This window comes from Paroedura picta, chromosome 14, assembly GCF_049243985.1.
Source record: "Paroedura picta isolate Pp20150507F chromosome 14, Ppicta_v3.0, whole genome shotgun sequence".
Classification (NCBI taxonomy): Eukaryota; Metazoa; Chordata; class Lepidosauria; order Squamata; family Gekkonidae; genus Paroedura; species Paroedura picta.
Window position 1 is genome coordinate 5,382,041 of NC_135382.1, and position 25,125 is coordinate 5,407,165.

Genomic DNA, 25,125 nt, shown 5'->3' on the forward strand with positions numbered 1-25,125 from the left:
ACCTGTGGGAAAAAACAGATGTAAAAAAGGCACTAAGCCTTTCTGCTTTCTCTGCATCTTCCGTTAGAGTTTGTCCATCCGCACTCAACAGTGGGCCTATTGCCTCCTTTATTTTACGTTTGCTCCTCACATAACTGAAAAAACTTTTGTTGTTACAATGGGCTTCCCTGGCCAATCTTAGCTCACTCTCAGCTTTGGCCTTTCTTATGATTAATCTACAATGCCTAGTAACCTGTAGGTACTCTTCTTTAGAGCTCTGTCTGTCCCTCCATTTCCTGAACATTTTCCTTTTCTTTCTTAGTTCCTCTTGAAGTTCTCTGTTCATCCAAATAGGCTTCTTAGAGCTCCTGCAGTGTTTTTGTCTTTCTGGGATAGTCATTGATTGAGCATACAATAGCTCCTGTTTGAGTAGCGCCCACCCTTCCCATGCTCCCTTCCCTTCCAGCATTCTCGTCCATGGTATGACACTCATCATGTCTCTGAGTTTATTAAAGTTTGCCCTGCGAAAATCCAACATCCGCGTCTGGCTACAAGCTTCCTTGGCTCCCCATCTCAAAAGGAATTCTATGAGGACATGGTCACTTCTCCCTAGAGTTTGTTTGCCAGCACACATCTGGGAAATTGAAGTCACCCATGATGACAAGGTCCTGCCGCTTGGATATTTTCTCAAGCTGCTCACAAAGTGCAGCATCCACATCCTCTCGTTGGTCAGGCAGTCGGTAGCAGACACCAACCACCACACTGTTTGTTTTCCCCTCGCTTATTTTCACCCAGATGCTTTCCACTGTAGATATGCTCTCCTTCACTAGAATTTCCTGACTGGTAAGCCCTTTCCTCACATACAGTGCCACTCCTCCACCTCTTCGATCTATTCTGTTTTTTCTGAACAGTTCATATCCATCCACCATTACATTCCAGTCATGAGAATCATTCCACCAAGTTTCTGTGATGCCTACTAGATCATACCTTTCCATCAGCATGAGAAGTTTCAGCTCTTCCTTTTTATTGCTCATGCTTCGGGCGTTAGTATAAAGACATCTGAATCCTTTTACTTTTGGTTCCCTATGAGCTGGCCTTGCTGGTTGGGCTGCCTCCGATCGTTTTCCTTCCATACACTCCCTATGTTGATCGTCTCCTTCCCCTAGTGGCTTTAGTTTAAAGCTCTCTTGATGAATCTCCCCAGGTTCCTGCCAAACACATTCTTCCCCAGTTTCGATAAGTGCAGTCCATCAGGTGCTAGTAGGTCTTCCTCAAGAAAGCCTATCCCATGGTCCCAGATACCAAATCTCTCCTGCCAGCACCAACTACACAGCCACTTATTCACCTCCATTATCTTCCTCTCCCGACACATTCCTCTTCCCTTGACAGGCAAGATTGAAGAGAATACCACTTGTGTCCCCATTTGCTTGAGCTTCTTCCCCAGATCTTGATAGACTTTTTTAATAGGAGTGATGGTATTCAGGGACATGTCATTCGTTCCCACATGGACCATCACAAATGGGTAGCGATCCGTAGATTTGAGGAGTTTGGGCAGCCTTTCTGAAACATCTTTAATTTTCGCCCCTGGCAAGCAACACACCTCTCCGGTTAGGGGCTCGGGCCCAGCCACATGGCGATCCATTCCTCTTAGCAGGGAGTCTCCAATTACCAGTACCAATTACCAGTACTCTCCTTTTTTTTCTTCTCAACTCCATTTCCTTCTGTCCCCGTGGCCTCTTCCCTTTGTCTTAGAGTTTGTTTTGGGACCTCTTCCGTTGTTGACCCTTGCACCTCCTCTGCAAGGGCCTGAAATCTATTCTGGAGCTCCAAAGTCCCCGAGAACTGTCTCGCCCTTCGCCGTTCAGTCTTTTTCCGAACTGCTTGAAGAGGCTCCCTATTGTGGTCAATCTCCTTATCATCTTCAGGACTGGTTGTATTCTCTTTATTCCAAGTTGCAGAGCTCTGGACTATGAACTCCTCCCCATTCTTACTTTGGATCAGAGTAAAAATTCTGTTTTCTAATCCCCTAATCTTTTCCTCCAAAAGTCTTACCAGCTTACACTTGGGGTAGCTGTAGTCCATCTTGTCTTCTGGGAGGAAGGCAATCATGTCACATGCTTGAGTTTGTTAACCTTTTAGCTGTTTCCTGAGGTGCTATGCATGTGAAATTCACTGTGGAGCCCCCTGACTGTATCATCATTGTGAACATTGTTCTGGGTCTTGTCCAGTGTCCAGTCTTCTCCCTTTTGGCCTTGGGAGGTGGTTATCCACCCACCTACCTTCCCATGTCATAGTTTTAGAGAGGAGCAAGGTTTCCTATGAACTTAATGGATGATGACTGAAATGGACATCAGGAGTCCCCATAGGTCCCAAGTGGTGACCGCATATATGATTATGTTGGGGGAAAACAGAAGGAGTTTGGCCAGCGGGAGAGAGAGCAGTCACTTGCCAACTCTAAAATTAGACCTGGTGTATGTTGGTATGAGATCTATACATAGAATCATAGAGTTGGAAGGGGCACACAGGCCATCTAGTCCAACCCCCTGCTCAACGCAGGATCAGCCCAAAGCATCCTAAAGCATCCAAGAAAAGCGTGTATCCAACCTTTGCTTGAAGACTGCCAGTGAGGGGGAGCTCACCACCTTCTTAGGCAGCCTATTCCACTGCTGAACTACTCTGAGTGTGAAAATTTTTTTCCTGATATCTAGCCTATATCGTGGTACTTGTAGTTTAAACCCATTACTGTGTGTCCTTTCCTCTGCAGCCAATGGGAACAGCATCCTGCCTTCCTCCAAATGACAACCTTTCAAATACATCTTTTGGGGAGGGGGGGTAAACATAGTAGGTCTCCTCTTACAAGTCACAAACCACCCCTAAGGTTAAACAACAAAGGGATGCCTTAAGTGTCCTTGAATGTAAAACAAAGAAAAGCCCCAAGGCAATGGAAAACCAAAAAGTGTGAGATTACTCAGGTAAAAGACCCAGGAGGGGAGGGGAAAGTGGCAAACCAGATCCTCTCCCAAATTACTCCTTGACACCTATGACTGGACTTGCTGTTGGACTAAAGAATGTCAAAAGGGGCAATGAGCATGCAGATAGAAAGGAAGGAGGACAGTCCAATAGATGTCCTCTAAAGGGAATTGGATAAAGATTTATTGATTTTAAAACAGGCTAGATAGCCATCTGACGGAGAGGCTGATTCTGTGAAGGCAAAGGGGTGGCAGGTTACAGTAGATGAGCGATTGGGATGTGAATGTCCTGCATAGTGCAGGGGGTTGGACTAGATGACCCATGAGGTGCCTTCCAACTCTATTCTATGATTCTATAATTGATTGATTTAGATTTTTATACCTTCCCTACCGCTCTGGGTGGTTTACATAAAACATAGAACATTTACGGAGAACAATATCAATATAACAATAACAATATAACATATATCAATATAACAAATAACAATAACATATCATATTGGGTATACCAAGAAGCAGTGGATTCATGATTTCTGTCTTGTCTTCTGTTGATATGCAGATGATAAGTGACTGAGTCTTGGCTGAACCAGTACAAAAATCCTTAGGATCCATGCTTTGAAACCATGGATTTGCCATGTCTCCAGACAATAAAAATGTCATCAATGAATTACAGGTCTAAGATAAGTGTGAGTGGGTGGGGATTTAGGAAACGTTGCTCCAAATCACCACGGTTCCTTTTCCAAGGCTGGCAAAGATCAGACACATACATACTTTATTGTTTCCAGCCATAGGCCATTACAATGCAATGCAATCAATATCATATCAGTTGATATAAAAACAGTAAAAGAATTAGAACAATACATGCGGTAGTCCATAGATAATAAAAGACAATAAGAATTCAGGTTTCTAGCTCTCTGGTGGCATAAGTTTGGCTCGAATTTTCCTTGCGGCTAATGCAAATAGGGAAACATTATAACTAATTAGGGGGTTGGTATCTGATAATAAAAAGACTATTTTGTCCAAATTCATAGCGAAGTTCTGGCCACTCAGACATCTCTCAGTATATTTGGTTCTTGGCTCCAAGTATAGTGGGCAATCCAAAACATAATGATAGTCTTCAACAGCAGGTTCTCCACAAATACATTGGCGAAGGGCAAAAGGTACACCAGAAAAACGGCCTGAGAGTAGGGCTGATGGCATAACTTGAAAGCATAAATGAGTAAACGCCATTCGAAGTTTTTGTACAGAAATGGTTACTAAATAGTCTGATCTGAGATTTTTGAATAGTTTAAACAAAGGAGAAAAGTTAGATTTTATTATTGTTTGTCTATCCAGTATGGCATCAGTATTAAAGATCCAGTCTCTCAGATTAGACCCATCAATTTGTGCTCTTAATAAATCATCTGGGATGGAATACCGTGATTGTATTTTATCATAACTGGCAAGTTGGAAAGGATCAGGATTCAAGGTTACTTTGATATATTCAACTTTGCTTGAATATTGAATTGGTAGTGTTTTTCCTATGTTTTGCCCAAAATTTTAACAAAGCTAAGTGGACTCGAGCCCTGATCGATGGAAGCCCTCACTCTGCACACATATGTGCGGCAGGAGTTCCTTTAGGTAAGGCCAAAATACGTCTAAGGAAGTGATTCTGAATCACTTCCAAACTAGAAATCAGATGATCCCTCCATCGCCAGACTTCGATACCATAAAGGAGATGGGGTAAGGCCTTGTCTACAAATAGTTTTATTGCCGGATCAATAAGAAATCCTCCCTTAGATGCATAGAATCTTAGTATGGCCCCAATTATTTTAAGAGTGGAGGCCTTAATCAAGGCTAAATGGTTGTTCCAACTCAGTGTCTCAGTGAAGGTCACTCCCAGGTATTTGAATGAGCTGCTTTGTTCAATGGGAATATTATGGATGTTCCATTTGAATCTCTTTGGCCTTCTCCTAAAGACCATGACTTTGATCTTGTTGTAATTTATATTAAGAGCCTCCTCATTACAGTAATCGCCTAGTTTGACCAACAACCTCTTTAATCCAATGCAGGTGCGTGAAATTAAAACCATATAATCCGCATATAATAAGACTGATACTTTTTGCTGCCCAAAGGAGGGAGGAGTAAACTCTGGTCCAGTTAACCTCAAAACAATATCATTCAAATAAAGATTAAACAGCATGGGGGCCAGGACACAACCCTATTTAACTCCTCTCTGAATTGGAATTGGGTCAGTCACTGAGCCAGAAATACCAACTCTGACTTTTGCATGTATGTCCGTGTGTAGTGCTTGTAGGAGGAATGTTTGTTTTGTTTCCCAAAGGCGGACTCTATTGATCGTATCAAATGCTGTGGCCAAGTCCACAAAAGCTACAAAAAGGGCTTTGGTGGGGCCATTAATGCTTAAAGTGGCAAGTTGAAAAAGACTCTGACAGTTTTCAATAGTGCTTTGTCCTTTTCTAAACCCTGCCTGATTGGGGTGAATAACACAGTTAGATGATTCCCAGTCCTCTAATTTATGCAACAGATGTTTACTATACACAGACCACCTTATCAATCCAAAGTATCTAGCCCCTCCCAATACCAAATGGTTTGGGACACAAGACATATGTTTCTTTTTATAAGATTTTTATTTTTATTTTCCAGGATAAAAGATAATGAAATACAGGCAATCTACATTGTTGATACAGAAAAAGAAAGGTTATGCTCTTCATTTGATACATTTAGTTCCCCGTTTCAGTCCCCTTTTGTAATATTTAAAGATAATGCAATGCAAGTAATCTACATTATTAATACAGAAAGAAAAAGATTATGCTCTTCGTTTGATACACTTGATACCCCGTTTCAATCCCCTTTTAACTTATTTTCTTAGGTAAATCAAATAAGGGCCCCATTGTTCTTGAAAAGCCTCTTCTCTTCATTTAAGATTATAAGACTCCACATGGCTACAATATTATGGACTTTTACCCAAAGCTTATAAACTTTTTCACGTTTCCACCACATTTAAAAAGAGAAGTCTACTTTGTTACCATCGTTTCAACATTTGTTTGCATAGTTTTTAACAATTTTAACAATCATAAACAATTTATACTTAACGTGGTCTTATGTTGATGGATTCAGTTCATTCAAGGACCTCCAGGCAGGTAGGCACTTTGGTGACAGGACGAGAACATGACCTTTCACACTTACAGGCTGGCACTGAAAGCGAGCTGTTACATTTCAAAGACAAAACCGATGTAACAAATTTAGTTGTTATTGTTCTTGTTGTTGTTATATTTTGATTTATTCCCTGCCACTCCCAGATTGGCTTGTGGCGGGTTACAAACTCTTATAACGCCTGTTAAAACACCGTTAAAAAACAGTAAAAATCCCAACATGGTGGAACCCCCCCCCCCCACATCCCCACTGCCAGAGGGGCGAGGAAGGAGGTCAGGATGACTGAGGCTCCTAATCACACCCAGGGGGACCATCGATCTTCTTGCGGACCCCAGCCTCACCCATAGGTGGAAGAGCTCCATTTTGCAGTACCTGCAGAATAAGACAATAAGGCATTAATACTTAAGCAGAGGTTCACCAAACATGGCAAAACATTTAACATGGTTTTGTCAGAGCAACCTGAATTTCCTCACACAAATCCCAACTCAGCAGGGTACCGTATATACTCGCATATAAGCTGAGTTTTCCAGCACAGTTTTTAGCTCTTAAAAGACCTCCTTGGCTTATACACGGGTAATTGATTAACAGCCTGCTCCCAGCCAGCCAATCACAGCATTGCATTTGCAACCTGAGCTCTTTGCAAGTGAACTAGTGGCCTCCAGTTAACCTTTGCCTTCTGCAAAGATCTTAAAAACTAAGCTCTTTGCAGGTGAGCTAATTGCTCCCAGCTAGCCATTGCCTTCTGCAAATATCTTGAAAGCTTACTCTGGCAGCTTGTAGGACATCAATGGTTTGACTGAGGGATTCTGGTATTTTCCCCTTTTGGTTTCTGTGAGTGGGGTGGGTTTTGGGGGTACTTTGGGATTTACTGTTTTTTCAGTGTTTCTTCTTTTATCAAAGGGGCAGCATTGTTTGCCTTTAATTGGGGTTGTGTTTCTTATAAAAGTTGATTTTTACAGTTCTTTCTTTCAGTTTTCAGTTTTACAGTTCTTTATTTCAGTGTTTAGCTCTGGGGGGTACTATAGCCCCCAGTTTGTTAGCTGTTGTACTTGTAGTAGGTTGGCAACTTTGGGTACTATTGTTCTGCTCTGGTTTGCTGGCCTGGGGGGCACTGTTTGGTTCTCCTGCCAGAGCTGTTCTCACAGAGCAGTTCTGTCAGTGCTCTCTCGGGGTGTCTGGCATTAAGAGAGGAAGGGAAGGCAATTGTAACTGCTTTGAGACTCCTTTGGGTAGTGAAAAGCAGGGTACAAAAGCCAGCAGCTATTCATGGGCTTGACTTTTCTGTATTTGTTGGGAGGGAGGCTGAATGGGAAAGCCTGTGATGATGGAGTATGGATTAAGCGCTTATGCCACCCTGTAAATTTACCAGTAGCCTGCTGCATTTCCCACCCTTGGCTTATATGCGAGCCAATATTTTGTGGGCAAGATTAAGTGCCTCGGCTTATATGCAGGTCGACTTATATGCGAGTATATACGGTAGTTCAGACTTTCTCTGACACATGTCTCCACACCTGCGATCCTTTTTTGCCAGTGTTGTTCTACTAGGAACAGTTGGCTTATCTTACTTTATTTATTTACGGTCATTTAGACCAAAATTTTTGAAGCACTACTATACAATAGCAGTTTGTAAAGGGAAGGTAATACATTAAAAGGTTAAAAATGCATCAACAATAAAACTTAAAACTTCTTCACCATAAAAGCCAACATTTAGAAGCCGTTGACTATTTTACACGGATAAAATGAGCCATAAAAGCTATAAAACTAATAAAACTGTTAAAATATAAAACAAGAGACTAGATTAAGAGGCGTGCAATACATCTGCTAACCAAAAAACATAAGTTCTGTGGACCTGTCATGGCTATACATGAGTGACCCATTCTTTCCTCATTCTTAAAGCTAGCCACGCAAATTTTGCTACTTTGCTAGTTAACAAATTATCTGTATCTGATAGCAATATTTGCAGGCGATGCTTTCTCAGGTCGTGAGGGCATTCTATAAGCATTGGTACTAATGCACCTGTGCGAATATGATTATACAGCTTGCACTCAAATAAGATGTGTTCTATGTTCTCTACTTGACCCTCATTGCAGATACAGAGTCGATCCTTGAGAAGGTAGTCCATCAAATTTCCCACTCAAGTAAGCAGAGGGCAGGGCATTGTGACGAAGGAGGGTAAAGGATCTCCTGTGCTCAGGATTTACCACTTTTCTTAGATATTGCATCTGGGTGTTCCTGTTTAGGAGATCTTTCCTAAAGAGTGGGTCCTGAATATTGTTGAGATCATGTTGTCTCTCTACTTCTATCACTCTTGTCTTAACAAGATCTATAGCCTTGTCATAACCCATAGACAAAAACAATTGATATGAGAGACCATAGTAGCACAACTTTTTAGTGAGTGCAATTTGCCAAGGTGCGACGAATGTGTCGATCACTATTAGACTTGCAAGACCTTGCTGTTGGAAAAGTAGTTTTAGCCAGAATGTAAAGGTAGCTATCCAAAGCCTGGACTGAACGTTGACCATACCTGTCTCAATCCTAACTGCTACGTTGGCTTATCTAGATTCACTTTCCTTTTTCCCTAGCTTGAGAAATGGGAATTGCTCGTTCTCATTTAAGCCATATATTTGAGGCCAAAATCTGTCCCCAGACTCAACTCGTGCACCAATCCTGCTGAGTACCGTCAGCCTTGTGCTTAGCCCTCCTCCCTTGGAAGTACTTGGTATTTTTTGTGCTTATCTGTTATTTATAGCCCTTTCTATCTAATACTCAAGGTGAGTTAAAAAGTACTGTTCTGCACTGCTTGTTCTCATGTTCTGCTTTACTTTGTGCTTTGAAATGCGGAGCTCAACTGTGCAAAGCCTACGTGCTGTTTCCCCAATGGGATTATCTTTGGTGATTTTTGGCTGGTCAGGTGTTGTGAGACACTACTTTGAGTTCAGATCTTTTGTCTGAAACCTGCTTGGATAGGCATCTACATGCCCTGCTTTTACCTTCTTGCTTTGATATTTCGCCTGTTTCCTCTGCCTTTTAAAATGTTATTTTGATGCATGTAGTCTGGTTTCGATAAAGGAATGGACAGCCTTAAGAGATCAGAGATTATTAACATTAGAAGGTTCAGGTTTGAGGTTTGGCTGGCACACATACTTATGGTATGAAAAGGAGAAAGCAAATAAACAATTTTTACATCATGTTATAAGATTCACTTTATTCAAGGTTTGGAATAAGTATAAAAGGAAATTATATTCTAAAATTCCTTTACGGTTATCACCAGAGGAAGCCCTGTTCAGAGGGCAAGCAGCAACAGAAACTAATTGGTTAAATTATACTTATCCATTGTTCCCCCCCTTAATATTTGTGAAACAGCCCTGGGGGTGGAGAGAGTCCAGCCTATCCGAGATGGAATAGGGCCAATCAGAGTGCAGCCAGCAAAGCTCCCCTTCCAGCTCCTACCATCCCTCCTAGCCTGCGAGCAGCATCGCTGCTGCAGCCTCCATTCTCCACCCAAAAGGTTAGAGCCTATGGTAAGAACCTGCGGGGATGACACAGCTGGCTTCCTGCCTGACTTAACTGCTGGGCTGGCATCGTGCCGTGCCGTGTCCTCAAGGGCAGGACGAGACGCAGCATGGTGAGAGAGCGGCCTGCCGTGCGGCCGTAGCCGGCATGTTCAGTCTGGACAACAGAATCTTGGGGAACTACGACAGGCGGCTGACGCTCTCAGCCCTGCCCTGCACTGTCGCCCCGCAGCAAATCGCCACCCCCCCCCCCACTCCATGCAACACGGCTCGGGACAGGCAGCTGGAGCAGGACAGGGCAGAGAACGGCCGCGGCCTCTGTTGCTCAGTGCTGCTGAAAGCACGAGGTGGGCGGAGAGCGAGGCATGGGCAGGATGCTCCCATGGGACGCCAGATGCAACTCCTCCAACACAAGCGGTGACTGCTCTCTGACCGCTTCCGCACTGAGTGAGGGCACCCGGAAAGCACCCTGTGTTGGCACAGCTCCATGCGGTGTCCCACGGGAGCATCCTGCCCGTGCCTTGCTATCCGCCCGCCTTGCACTTTCAGCGGCACAGGGTGACACAGCCTGCCCCCGCTCTTTGTCCCCCTCTAGCGGCCTCTGCTACGCCATGTTGCATAAAGGGGGGTGGCGGATCGCTCCAATCCGATGGTGCAGGGAAGTGCTGAGGACGTCACCCGCCTGCTTTGGTCCCCCAAGGTTCTCTTCTCCAGGCTGACCATGTGACCCGTGCCTACGCCACGGTCTGCTCTTTCTCTGTGCCGCTTCTCCTACCCTCGTGGAGACTGCCTTAGCCCACATCCCCAGCCTCCACTGCCATTCCACGGACTCTGCCACCCCAGAAGGTAAGCGCAGCTGCTGAGCCATGGGGGCAGGGGGAGTCAGCCACACTGGCTCTTGTGGCTCCAAGATCCTGCTGCTTACTAAACCCCCCCCCCCAAACAGCACACCACACTAGAGCCTCTACTAGTAAGGATACAATTGAGACTTTCACACAAGAAGGGATAATGCAGTTTAGAATTAACTCTCAAAGGTGGGCGTAATGTTCCCGCAGCCCTTAAGCTGTTCAAGGCAAAACCTCTAGCACAGATGATGTATGGGGCCCCATTGTGTATAAATGTCAATATTTCCAGCCTAGAAAAGACACTGGCTAAATTTTTAAGATCCCTGTTCCATGTACCAACCAGCATTTCCGGGTGGAAACAGGAATGTATTCTGTCCAGACCAGAATATGGATATGTATGTCCATGTACTGGTTAAAATTGCTTTTTTCCACAAAGGGTTTGCTTTACCTCATGATGTCTGAATCATTGGTTGTGCCGTGGATATCCATTCTTGAGAAAAAACTTTGCTCATATGGTCTATCCAAACAGTTAATACTGTCTCCGGGTTTCAACCGAGCAAAGGAAACGATAAAACAAAGAATCCTAGATATCCATCGCCAACAGGATTTCAATCAAGTAAAAAATCCACTTTTTCCAATGCCTCCACTTAATAATTTGAGGCCATTACCTTATTTATCTAATCTTGTTTTCCCAGAACATAGGAGATCATTTACTCTCTTAAGATATAACATGCTCCCATCCGCTTTTAGGGGAAGCTTATTTTAAAAAATACCCAACTATGATCGTTTATGAATCTGCCAGGATGGGAGCATTGAGACATCTGAACATGTATTACTCCAATGTAGGCTATACAATCAATTCAGGGGAGAACTTATATCTTCCCTACAGAATAAGCCGAACTCAGAGGCAATCACAGACATGTTGTCAGACAAAAGCACAGAAATAACTTCTGTTGTGGCCTGATTTGCTTGGAGAGCAATCAAAACAAGGAAGAGCTGGTTGGATTTGGAGCAACTTAGGTAGAGATAGTCTCAATTGCTTGAGATAATGCTTGTGAGTTTTAAAACCAGAATGATTCTTATAGCCGGAATGTTTTATCTTTTATAATATTTAAGTTATCCATGATTCTTGTATCTTGTTAATGCCAGATGTTTTTATGTACCTTGTAATTTGACTACTGGTCTAAGTACCATAATATTAAAGACTTGACTTGACTTGAACTAACTCTCAAGAGAAATTAGTGCAAGAATATAAGTGTTTGGACTGGTGGTTATATAGACAGATTAAGGATAGATATGAAAGGGATAGGAGGCAATAGGAATTTGAATTGGAAAAATCACAATCTAAAGATGATAATCATTTAATCAAGAAGATTGATGAATTATGTTTATTATTGTATACGGAGGATGAGGTGGTCAAAGATTTTATGATTGTTTGGGCAAGGAATATTGGTCATAACATTCCATTGGAAACCTGGCAAAAATGTGGAGTAAAGGTCTGAAAATTACGAATATTTATTATATTAAGGAAAACTATTATAAATTGCATTATTGTTGGCCCATGATTCCACATAAATTATCAAAAATAAACAAAAACTTATCAGATAAATGTTGGAAATGCGGGGAAGCGAGAGGGACAATATTTCATATGTGGTGGGCCTCCAAACGAGCAAGAGATTTTTGGCAGGATATCCATAAAGAAAATTCAAAAATTATAAGGATTTAGACTCCATAGCTCTAAATCCAGAAGCTTATCTTTTAGCTTTTCTGATAAAGGAAAAAGATAAAAAATATGGAGAGTTATTTAGATCCTTGATACTGACTATATTTGATTGGCAGTTGAAAACGTTAAGAGATGGCTCAGATGGCAAAATTGACAACTTATGTCAAAAATAAACAAATACTGGAGTTTAAGACAAAATGGTATAATTGTGGATTTATCACTATTGGTTATGATTTTTATGTAAGGGGAAATGAGAATGATTTTTATATAAGGGGAAATGAGAATGGATAGAAATTTTGAGTAGGAGATTTAGTGACATTTTTTGTATATTTTTTAACAAATATAGTTGGAAGTTAGCATTTGTAAATGTAATATAATTATTAACGTGTTACTTTTTGAGATAGTTAAATGTATTTTTATGAAATGGATTGTAAATAAAATTTGAAACTATTAAAAAATAATAAAATGTTATACCATGCTAGTAAAAGTTTGAAATAGTTGCATTTTGACATGATTTTATTATTGAGTACTGCTGTTGAAGGTTTTACTATAGTGACTATATGTGTTCATTCTTTTTAAAAATCTGCCTCCTATATTTAGGGTCTTTGTATTTCTTCCACACTTGCTGTAGGAGTTAATTCACGTTATTAAAAATTCCATAATAATTGCTGTGTCTGCTGGTCTTGCCCAGATTGTGTTCCCTAAAACCAGGTGACATTTAGTTATTATGAACTTCATAATACACAAGCCTAAGGAGGAAAAGCCTTCCTTCTACCATCTTCATATGAATTTGGGAGCAAATTAGAATGTAGGCGTCATTCACATGGACGTCTGAACTCATGACAACACACGACAGTCTGCCCGTGTTAACTACTCTTCAAAACCAGAAACCAGCTTTATTGCAGGGCAGAGCATGATAATACACAATGGGTGCAAGCTTTGGATTTGATCCACATGTCGTTATTTTTGCCAGATTGTTGCCATATTTGTAGTTATGTTTAAACTGTGAAGCAGGATCTAATCTTTTTCTCCTCTCTTTTTTCTTACAGCCGTTTGCTGACAGATTACGAACAGAAGAGCAATGATATCTTTTTCTGTGTTTCTTTCTTAGATGACATTTGTAATTTACATTTGATTGGTGAATCATTATAGGGAAATCTTTAGTTCACCATCCTGTATCAGAGACTTTGTTTTACGATTACTGTTGTGTTCTTCCTGAAGGCATAATATGTGAAAGATCCGATGCCTCAGAGTTGCATCATGCAGTGAAATGCAGGTAGGCTGTGCCAGCTGCAGTATGCCAGGAAGGAAACTGGCACCTGGTTCCACAGCAACAGGCACATAGCTTGTATGTCCTGTGCTGAAGGGCCCTTGTGGGCAGTGAATTCGTGGTAAATTAACTCTCAAAAGCAGCATGACCCTACCGCCCTCATCTATGTTTGCATGCTGCTGCTTTATGAGGTATAAATAGTTAACTAAAAATGCATGGCAGGTTTTCATTTAAAATGCCTGAACATGTTAATTTGTTAAAGTGGAATGGGCTTCCATTTCCTTGTGTCTGAAAGGTAGGGAGTATCCTCAGGATATATACAATATCTGATTTGGTATGTGCATATTTTGCTGGTTTACTGCTCTTAAGAGCTAGGGATATGCTTAGGGTTGCTAGCATCATGAGTGCAGATGGACAAACTCTAACAGAGGATGCAGAGAAAGCAGAAAGGCTTAGCGCCTATTTTACATAGAATCATAGAATAGAATCATAGAATCACAGAGTTGGAAGGGGCCATACAGGCCATCCAGTCCAACCCCCTGCTCAACGCAGGACCAGCCCCAAGCATCCTAAAGCATCCAAGAAAAGTGTATATTCAACCCTTGCTTGAAGACTGCCAGTGAGGAGGAGCTCACCACCTCCTTAGCCTATTCCACTGCAGAACTACTCTGACTGTGAAAAATTTTTTCCTGATATCTAGCCTATATCGTTGTACTTGAAGTTTAAACCCATTACTGCGTGTCCTCTCCTCTGCAGCCAAAAGAAACAGCATCCTGCCCCCCTCCAAGTGACAACCTTTCAAATACTTAAAGAGGGCTATCATGTCCCCTCTCAGACTCCTTTTCTCCAGGCTGAACATTCCCAAGTCCCTCAACCTATCTTCATAGGGCTTGGTCCCTTGGCCCCAGATCATCTTCGTCGCTCTCCTCTGTACCCTTTCAATTTTATCTACGTCCTTCTTGAAGTGAGGCCTCCAGAACTGCACACAGTACTCCAGGTGTGGTCTGACCAGTGCCGTATACAATGGGACTATGACATCTTGTGATTTTGATGTGATGCCTCTGTTGATACAGCCCAAAATAGCATTTGCCTTTTTAACCGCTGCATCACACTGCCTGCTCATGTTTAGTTTACACTCCACAAGTATCCCAAGGTCTCGTTCACACACAGTGTTACCTAGAAGCGTAGCCCCCATCCAGTAGGCATGCTTTTCATTTTTCTGACCCAGATACATCGGTTTTTTCCCACAGGTCAAAGGGTTTAGGCACATCTAGAGATGGCAGTAGCCAAGGGATAGTGTCTGGGTGGCAGGTTAACATGGACAGAGAGGTTGTCAAGAGGCATTTAGCTGCACTGGATGAGTTCACATCCCCTGGGCCGGATGAAATGCACCCAAGAGTGCTCAAAGAACTTTCCGGGGAATTTGCAGAACCCTTGTCGATCATCTTTGGGACCTCTTTAAGGACTGGAGATGTCCCGGAGGACTGGAAGAGAGCAAACGTTATTCCAATCTTCAAAAAAGGGAGGAAAGATGTCCCTGGAAACTACAGACCAGTGAGTCTGAGCTCTGTTGTGGGGAAGATAATGGAGCAGATATTAAAGGGAGCGATCTGCAAACATCTGGAGGACAATTTGGTGATCCAGGGAAGTCAGCATGGATTTGTCTCCAACAGGTCCTGCCAGACCAACCTGGTTACCTTTTTTGACCAAGTGACAGGTTTGCTGGTTCGTGAAAATTCGGTTGATGTCGTTTACTTGGATTTTAGTAAACCTTTTGATAAGGTTCCCCATGATCTTCTGATGGATAAATTGAAGGAGTACAATCTGGATTTTCAGATAGTTAGGTGGATAGGGAATTGGTTAGAGAACCGCACTCAAAGAGTTGTTGTCAATGGTGTTTCATCAGACTGGAGGGAGATGAGTAGTGGGGTACCTCAGGGCTCGGGGCTCGGTCTTTTAACATATTTATTAATGATCTAGTTGAGGGAGTGGAGGGACTACTCATCAAGTTTGCAGATGACACCAAATTGGGACTACTGGCAAATATTCCAGAAGATAGAGACAGAGTTCAACGAGATCTGAACACAATGGAAAAATGGGCAGATGAGAACAAGATGCAATTTAATAAAGATGCTTTAGGATGGTTAGGGCTGATCCTGCGTTGAGCAGGGGGTTGGACTAATGGCCTGTATGGCCCCTTCCAACTCTATGATTCTAAGATAAGTGTAAAATTCTGAATCTGGGTCCAAAAAATGAAAAACATGCCTACTGGATGGGGGATATGCTTCTAGGTAACACTGTGTATGAACGAGACCTTGGGGTACTTGTGGATTGTAAAATAAACATGAGCAGGCAGTGTGATGCCACGGTAAAAAAAGGCAAATGCCATTTTGGGCTGTATCAACAGGGGCATCACATCAAAATCACAAGATGTCATAGTCCCATTGGATACTGCACCGGTCAGACCACACCTGGAGTACTGGGCAGTTCTGGAGGCCTCGCTTCAAGAAGGACGTAGATAAATTTGAAAGGGTACAGAGGAGAACGACGATGATCTGGGGCCAAGGGACCAAGCCCTATGAAGGTAGGTTGAGGGACTTGGGAATGTTCAGCCTGGAGAAAAGGAGGTTGAGAGAGGACATGATAGCCCTCTAAGTATTTGAAAGGTTGTCACTTGGAGGAAGGCAGGATGCTGTTTCCGTTGGCTGCAGAGGAGAGGACACACAGTAATGGGTTTAAACTACTAGTACAACGATATAGGCTAGGTATCAGGAAAAAAATTTTCACAGTCAGAGTAATTCAGCAGTGGAATAGGCTGCCTAAGGAGGTGGTGAGCTCCCCCTCACTGGCAGTATTCAAGCAAAGGTTGGATACACACTTTTCTTGGATGCTTTAGGATGCTTTGGGCTGATCCTGCGTTGAGCAGGGGATTGGACTAGATGGCCTGTATGGCCCCTTCCAACTCTATGATTCTGTGATCATCTTGACAAATGCCAGCAGATTTTGAGAGGAGTGCCTTATGGTCATTGATACGTACAGGATCTGATTTTCAGACACATGCAAATCCCGATTTGCCTTCTCTCAGATCCTGGTTACGTGAACTGTTGTTGTTGCTGTTGTTGTTGTTGTTTTTAGGTGCGAAGTCATGTCTGACCCATCGCGACCCCATGGACAATGTGATCCTCCAGGCCTTCCTGTCCTCTACCATTCCCCAGAGTCCATTTAGGTTTGCACCTACTGCTTCAATGACTCCATCCAGCCACCTCAATCTCTGTCATCCCCTTCTTCTTTTGCCCTCAATTGCTCCCAGCATTAGGCTCTTCTCCAGGGAGTCCTTCCTTCTCATGAGGTGGCCAAAGTATTTGAGTTTCATCTTCAGGATCTGGCCTTCTAAGGAACAGTCCGGACTGATCTCCTCGAGGACTGACCGGTTTGTTCACCTTGCAGTCCAAGGGACTCGCAAGAGTCTTCTCCAGCACCAAGAGTTCAAAAGTCTCAATTCCTTGACACTCGGCTTTCCTTATGGTCCAACATTCACAGCCATACATTGCAACTGAGAACACCATAGTATTGACTAGACACACTTTTGTTGGCAGGGTGATGTCTCTGCTTTTTAGGATGCTGTCTAGATTTGCCATAGCTTTCCTCCCTAGGAGCAAGCGTCTTTTAATTTCTTTGCTGCAGTCCCCATCTGCATTGATCTTGGAGCCCAGGAAAATAAAATCTGTCACTACCTCCATTTCTTCTCCTATTTGCCAGGAATTGATAGGGCCGGATCTTCGCAAACTCAAGATAAACTAAAATTTTGCCTTATCTCTAAACTAAGCCAGTAGGGAATACTACAGCAAGAACAGTAACAATGTCGGGTACCCATTCACCCAGCCTCGGAATGCTGTCCTGAAGTTTTGAGTTTACTCTGAGGTTGAGAGGAATCCTCTTTAACCCTTGGCTTGATCCTCATTATATTACACTATCTGATATTCATCATGTGTTTACTGTTGCCATAATTTCACAATTCTACCCTTCCTCTTCATGTCACATGATTTGTGATGCCCAATTCTTGCAATATTAATGGTCTCATGCTAGGGGTTCAAGGAGGATTCCTGACCTGTAGAAGTTTGTTACACAGAAGTAGAAGTATGTTACATAAAACCACAGTTAAAGACTAACCATGGTTGACTATACTGTATGGAGGTGGAACAATCTGTATTCAGGCGTTTAACATGAAACTAGTTTTTAGTAGAGCTGCTGCTTTATGTGAGAGTAGGGTCAAAGCCCGTTGTATCCAAGAATACAACAGGCACTAAAGCTTGCCAGTGGGAAGAGGAAGGAGAGGAATTGTCTAGTCTCTAAGGGCATGGGGTTGAATGTGTGTGTTGTGTGGGAGGTTGTGGTGGTGTGGTGGCAAATGAGGGCATGGGTGTGGAGATATGGGTGTCAAGAACGTGTGGTTTGGAATGTTCGTTGAGGGCACCATTCCCATCTCCCCTGTTGTGTTACGTTTTTTTCCACATTGAGCACTATTTCCCTCACAAGGGAAGACTTGAGGAGAAATAGGAGTAAAGCAGTTCAGCCCTCTCTTCATCATCTGTGATGATATCATCACCACCGACGATCTGGAAACAATACTCTGTTTAATACAGTCCCAAATCCCATTTGCCTTTTTAGCCACTAAGTCACACTATTGACTCATGTTCAATGTATGGTCCTTGATCCTTTTTGCATATGCTGCTGCCAAGATAAGTCTCCCCCATCCTATATTGGTGTGTTTGGTTTTTCCTACCTAAATGCAGAACTTTACACTTGTCCCTATTCAACTTCATTTTATTCAGTTTAGTCCACTTCTTGAGCCTATCAAGTTCATCCTGTATTCTGATTCTGTCTTCGGTTGCATTTCCTACCCCTCCTTCATCCAAATCATTTATAAATATGTTGAACAACACAGGCCCCAGGACAGATCCCTGGGGAACTCCACTTGTCACTCTTCTCCAAGAGGATGCTGAACCATTGACAAGTACCCTTTGGATACGATCTGTCAACCAGTTATCAATCCACCTGACAGAATTAGGATCCATACCGTATTTTACCAACTTGTCTACTAGAATATCATGTAGAACCTTATCAAAAGCTTTACTGAAATCCAGATAAACTATGTCCACAGCATTCCCCTGATCCAGCAAGGTAGTCACTTTCTTAAAAAAAAGAGATAAGGTTGGTCTGACATGATTTGTTCTTGCGAAACCCATGCTGAGTCTTAGAAATCACAGCTCTCTGTTCCATCTGCTCAAGGACTAACTGTTTGAAACTAGGTCTTTGTGGACTGCCCCAACAGTGATCCTAGGCGACCATTCCAGTCCCCCGTGTTGTGTTACGTTTTTTCCACATTGAGCGCTATTTCCCTCACAAGAGAAGACCGAGGAGAAATAGGAGCTAAGCAGTTCAGCCCTCTCTTCATCATCTGTTATAATTTCACTTTTTTATTATGTTTGGCACTTCTTGCTAGTCTAAGCTCATATTGAGCTTTTAGCTTTTCTAACCCTGTCCCTATAATTATTGGTTATTTGTTTATACTCATCCTTGGTAATAAGGCCTTCCTTCCATTTCCTAAATGACTCTTTTATATTCCTCAAATCATTTGACAGCTGTGTATGGAGCCACTTTGGCTTCCTTAGGCTCTTTTCATGTTTCCTTCTCAAGGGAATTGTTTGTGATTGAGCTTTCAGTATTTCACTTTTAAGAAACTCCCAACCCTCTTGGACTCCCATCTCTTTAAGTCTTTCTGACCACGGGACTCTACGCAACATATCTTTAAGTCTGTGAAAATCGGCTTTCCTGAAGTCCAGTCTATACGTCTGACTACGTAAAGGTTTTCTTTTTCCCACAATTGAAAATTCCAAAAGCACATGGTCACTGCTACCAAGTGTGCCCAATACTTCCACCTCATCTACCAATTCTTCCCTGTTGATGAAAATCAAGTCTAAAATAGCAGGGCCCCTGGTTTCCCTTTCTACTTTCTGGCAAATGAAGATGTCAGCAAGACAAGTTAAGTATTTAACGGAGTTTGCATTTTTAGCAGAGTTGGTCTTCCAATAGATATCTGGGTAATTGAAGTCACCCATGACCACTGTTTCCCCCTTTTTTGAAAATTGTGTAATTTGGTCTAGCAGTATCTCAAGTCCTTTCAAGTTTCAAGTCCTCTGACTGGCTTGGTGGTCTATAACAGACCCCCACAATAATACCACTCTCTTACATTTACCCAAATACAGTCAACTGAACATTCAGTTACCTGTATTTCTTCACAAGTATAAAGTTTCTTAACATATATTGCAATACCTCCCCCCCTTCTTTTCTTGTCTCTCCTTTTTGAATAGATTGTACCCCTCAATTCCAGTATTCCCGTTGTATTATCCCACCAAGTTTCTGTGATTCCTATTAGGTCATAGCCCCCTTCCATTATTAGGACTACTAGTTCCTCTTGCATGTTTCCCATACTCTGTGCATTAGTGTAGAGACATCGTAATTTCTTGTGTGCCCCGTGGTGTTGGTTTTTGAACTTCCTTGCAAGTTAGTAGTTCCCTGCTTATGTGCCATCCCCTGTAGATTTGTACTCTTCTCATCCTGAGTTCTTACCTTCACACCAAGTTCAGAATTTACGTCTTGCTCCCCCTTTGGATCTATTTCAAAGCCCTCTTCACCAGGTTTGCAAGGGTTCTCCCCAAAATACCTTTTCCTTTCCTGTATAAAGATCATACACATCCGGGTGGCTAAAGATGTCGTCCTGAGAGGGTGGCAGGGCATCTGCTCTGCTATCTCTGAAGCCTGACAGGGGTCAATTGTGCAAGCAATTGGCAGAAAAGAGGAGGGGTACGCAAACCCCACCTCACCTTTCTACCCAGGAAGTTCTTGGGGCCGTCTCCAATCCTTTAGGGAGTATATCTCCCTGGATTATAGGCTGTCAGCGTTCCAGGTCCAGAGGACGACTGCCATTTTCTACCTCGGACTTTCTTTTCTTTCTTTAATCTTAAAGTATCTGCTTCAACCCTACATGATGATTTACCACAAATGAACGCTTTGAACTGAGGGGAGGACATCGGCTGAGTTCCAAAACATCATTTACTGCAAGTATCTCTGTTTTTTTTTTCTTCGTCTTTCTTCCTGCATCAAAGCCCTTTGTTTCCCCCCTCCTCTTACTCTGCTCTGCCTGAAGCCACCTCGTTAAGAGGCAGGCTAATTCTCCTAACTAAGCAGAAGAAGGACTCAAATCAACTCGAATTAATTGGCAAAAGCTCTTATTGTAATTGTTTTGGTTTTCGAAGATAAGAAGATAAGAGCTGTGAATGGGAAAATCTCACGAGAACTCTGTGCCAGTACGAGAATCTCTGCCTTAACTGAGTTCAATACGTCACATGCCTGAGCCAGAACATTAGAGGATAAAACAGAGGACCTCTACTGGCCACTTGTAAAATTGTTTGAGGCCGGTTTTTTTTAAAGTCAAAATCATGTCTATGTTAAAAAGATTGGCTCATCTAATAGAGATACAAACCCAAGATTACAAAGTATTCTTAGATGGATTGATCAAAAATATCTCCAAGGAGATCCAAGATGGCAAGGAACAAGTCTTCAATAGGAATGACGGATCTATAACAGTGACTGATGACAGCTTTAAACAAGGTGGAAAACCAACAGCAGAAGAGAAATCTGAAATTCATATCTTCAAGGAGATCCAAGATGCCAAGGAAGACGTCTTTAACAGGAATAATGGATCAATAACAGTGGCTGATGACAGCTCTAAACAAGGTGGAAAACCAACAGTAGAAGAGAAATCTGAAATTCTGGAGATGGAAAATGGGATGCCGGAGTTCTGCAGCCCAGATAAGGACACCCTTTTTAAAAAGACATACAGCCATCTCAAAGCAACAGTGTACAAAAATCAATCAAAAGAAATATGGATCTGCAGTGAAAGTAACCGATTTAAAGGATCTCTCTGGGGAAAAAATTGTATTGATACTGGAGTCCAGGAGGTGCAACGGCCTCAAGATTTATCGAGGCATACTCTGCGGGAAAGAGTACAACTGCATTTTCTACACCAAAGGCCAATGGGACAGAATATAATTTTACGGGAACGACAAGATGTAGCAAGCCTCGAGATGAGACCCCCTTAAGAAGGCCGAAAGCTCATATTGTTTTATGTTTAATGTTATACTGTATTCTATATTTCCATTTTTATGAAAAAGGGGAAGCAGTGTCTCTTTCTCTCTTGTTTTTTTGTCTCTTTTCTTTTGTAGGCATATAGGTAATATAATCATTAGTGCTGAAAATGTAAAATGGGGTTCTCCCCCCTTATTTTTTCTTTCTTCTATTAGTGTATTGTCCTAGGACTAAAGCCTACACTGACTTGTAGAAAATGTTTAATGTTAAGCTTTCAACTTAAATCTGAAAATATATCTGTTAGGATGGTTCTTAGAATGGGTCAAGCATAAATTGTTTTGTAGATGTATCAGAACCAAGGATAAGGAGAAGCTATAGAAGACTGAAAGCTTATATTGTTTTATGTTTAATGTTAAGCATTTAATCTAAACCTGGAAATCTTATTATTCTCTGTATTAACAACATATACTGTATTCTACATTGCTATTTTTATGAAAAAGGGGAAGCAGTGCCTTTTTTCTCTCTTGTTTCTTTTTCTTAGTAGGCATATAGGTAATATAATCGTTAGCGTTGGAAATATAAAATGGGGCTTTCCCCCCTTATTATTTTTTTTTAATTGGTGTATTGTTATAGGGCCAAAGCCCATATTGATCTGTAGAAAATGCAAAGCTCTCAACTTATACCTGTCAGGATGGCTCTTAGAATGGGTCAAGTATAAATGGTTTGTAGATGTATCTGTATTAAGGATAAGGAGAAATTATGAAATCCTTTTGTAATTTTTTTTCTTTGTACATCTTTAAGGCAAAGCCCTACTTTCCTCTCCCTTCATCAGGGTATTGATACAGGGCCAAAACTCATATTGTGCTATAAGAAATGTTTAATGTTAAGCATCTAATGCAAACCTAGAAATATCTGCTAGGATAGCTCTTAGATTGTATCAAGCAGTTAATGTGAGGTCTACGATCTCTCAAGTAAGTTGACTAATAATAACTTTTCTTTTGTATATCTAAACAGGCCTTTTTTTTTTTTAATGTAGTGGAAATGTGGACGGCTCTTAGACTCATGGCTCTTAGAGTTTGGGGCAAAAGTTTATATCACTGTGGAGTCAATGTGGGGTCGTATATTCTCAAATGATGATTATATTTCTATCTTTATGAAAATAAAAAAAATCATTATAAAAAAAAAAAAAGATCATACACATCCAATAAAGCCTTGTTGTGATCTCCCTGTTCCAAATTTTCCTTAACCAGATTTCACAGCTCAAGCGTGCTGAAAGGTAAGCCTTTACTCAGTTGAAGTTCTGCCAGAGCATCCACAACTGGGGGCGGGGGTTCTCAGATTAATCCGCAGAATGATTATTTGGTATTTTCATAATTGCTTAAATGGATGATGGTGAAGGTACAAAGGTTTAATATGACATTTGCCTTTTTGGCCAGAAATGCAGGCATTCTTGACATGTTTTGACAGATTCTCTTTGGGGATTGTACACATACATTTAAATATCAGAAATTTATATTTAACAGAAATAGTATGCATGAATATGAATAATAAAGTTTGTTCCTATTACAATAAAATCAAACTTAGTAAAGTTCATGTTATGGCAAAATATGCTCTTAGGTGACACTGCTTTAATGTTTCCCTTAAATGTGACTTCGTGATATTTGCAGGGGTGAGTATGGAGTAGTGGTTCGGGTGGTAAACTAGGATCGAAGAGTCCGACTTTTGAATATCTACTCGGTTATGGAGGCTCACTTGGACCGGTGACACACCCACCCTAAACTCCTTCACTGAAAGGACAAAATGAATGACACTTCAATTCTCCATTGGAAAGAAAAACGGGACATTAATGAAGTGAATAAATATGTATTTTTGTGTTTCCCTAAGGAAGGTCTTTGAAACACGTCAAGGATTTTTATGAAGTGCTGCTGACAAAATAAGCAGAATTTCATATTAAGTTTTTGCCCTTGTGATTTTCTCCTCTGGTGTTATGTAGCCTGCCACCAGTCCTTTGTTAAGTGGCTGAGGTATTTCTTCCATCCTCCTTAAAGTAAAGTATGAGACTGGCTGATACGTGTGTTATTTTGTGATAATGACACTTTCCTTAAGTTTGCTGTATTTAACTCAGGTCTTGCTTCCTCTCCATCTTCTTTAATTTTCCATTTCAGAGAGAACAGTGCCTTTCGTCAACAAGTGGAACAGATGCTCCAGAAGTTGTCCCCTCTAGAAAAGTGTAAAGAAGAGCTGAGGTCAGTCAAAGCAGAGCTGGAAGAGAAGAAGGTAATTCTTGATTCCTTCCTTGCACTCACAGAGGCAGGCTGGGGAAAGCATGGGCTGCCTTTTCTCATTGTCTGGCACAATGAGAAAAGGTCCTACCAAGTCCTACCATATTTGGGTATATAAACAAGGTCCCCCCCCCCCCATTTTTTATATTTGGAATCAGTGGAATGCTTTTTAGGAAAAGGTGCTTCTCACTCAAAAAGGGGAAAAAGTGTTAATGGGTTACAAGGAGCCAGGCAACAGACAGCCACATGGCTTAAAAGGCTAGAGTGAGGAGAATGCGTCCTCCTTCTCACATGTCTGCTTGGAAGAAAGGAGAATGAGGCAGAAATAAGACATCCACCAGTGCTTTTATTGATTGGTTAGATCTGTGAATTGCAACAGATTAGCATACAGCATAATAAAGGAGTTTACAAACATGTAGAAAAGTTTCCTATGACATTATTCCTCAAAGTACAGGAATAACCAGAAAACACATTTTGTCTTCATATTAAGTAAAAAAGAGGGTAAGGATGTATTAGGACCTTGATTTTGGAGGTGATTTCATTTTTTCTTACTATTTCTCTTTTGCTTTTATTGGTTCCTGGCAATTTAAGGATTGTCAGGAAATGTAGTCATGGGTTTCTATATTTTGTTGTATTATGCAATTCATGCAGAACCGCCCCTCAGTTTTGAATATTATTTATAGAATGCGTATTTTCAACTGCTGTGTGTATAAGTATCCTAATAGTTGCCCATCTCTTTAACCAGAGTTCACTCAAAATGTATCAGGATACACATCTGGAATACGTTTGTGTGAAAGAGGAAATGAATAAAAGCGATGCTATGTAAGTAGCGAATTTTATATGCTTCTTTTTTTTTCTCTTTCTTTGCTTAACTTAACCTTATTCAACTTGTTGAATAAACTGAGAGCCAGTTTGGTGTAGTGGTTAGGAGTGCGGACTTCTAATCTGGCATGCCAGGTTCGAATCTGCACTCCCCCACATGCAACCAGCTGGGCTCGCCACGGCACTGCTAAAACTGTTCTGACCGGGCAGTGGTATCAGAGCTCTCTCAGCCTTACCCACCTCACAGGGTGTCTGTTGTGCGGAGAGGAATGGGAAGGCGACTGTAAGCTCCTTTGAGCCTCCTTCAGGTAGAGAACGGCATATAAGAACCAACTCTTCTTCTTTATCACTGAGAACCCCCTGAAACTTTCTTCAGGCTTCAAGAAGCCCCAGAAGTGCTGTTATTATGCAGAATTTGG

The 25,125-nt window shown here is 41.8% G+C and overlaps 1 protein-coding gene across 3 annotated transcripts in view; it reads left to right on the top strand.

The window, feature by feature from the left end:
* ICE1 (interactor of little elongation complex ELL subunit 1) overlaps window positions 1–25,125 on the top strand; it is a 105,207-nt gene that overhangs the window by 8,595 nt on the left and 71,487 nt on the right. For all 3 annotated transcript variants that reach the window (XR_013226512.1, XM_077310058.1, XM_077310059.1), the window contains exons 3-6: window positions 13,234–13,268; window positions 22,860–22,878; window positions 23,768–23,879; window positions 24,630–24,706. Coding sequence is in view for 2 of the 3 variants with exons in the window: in XM_077310058.1 (XP_077166173.1) it covers window positions 13,234–13,268; window positions 22,860–22,878; window positions 23,768–23,879; window positions 24,630–24,706 (243 nt within the window). In the remaining variant the exon portion in view is untranslated. The remainder of the gene's footprint in view (window positions 1–13,233; window positions 13,269–22,859; window positions 22,879–23,767; window positions 23,880–24,629; window positions 24,707–25,125) is intronic.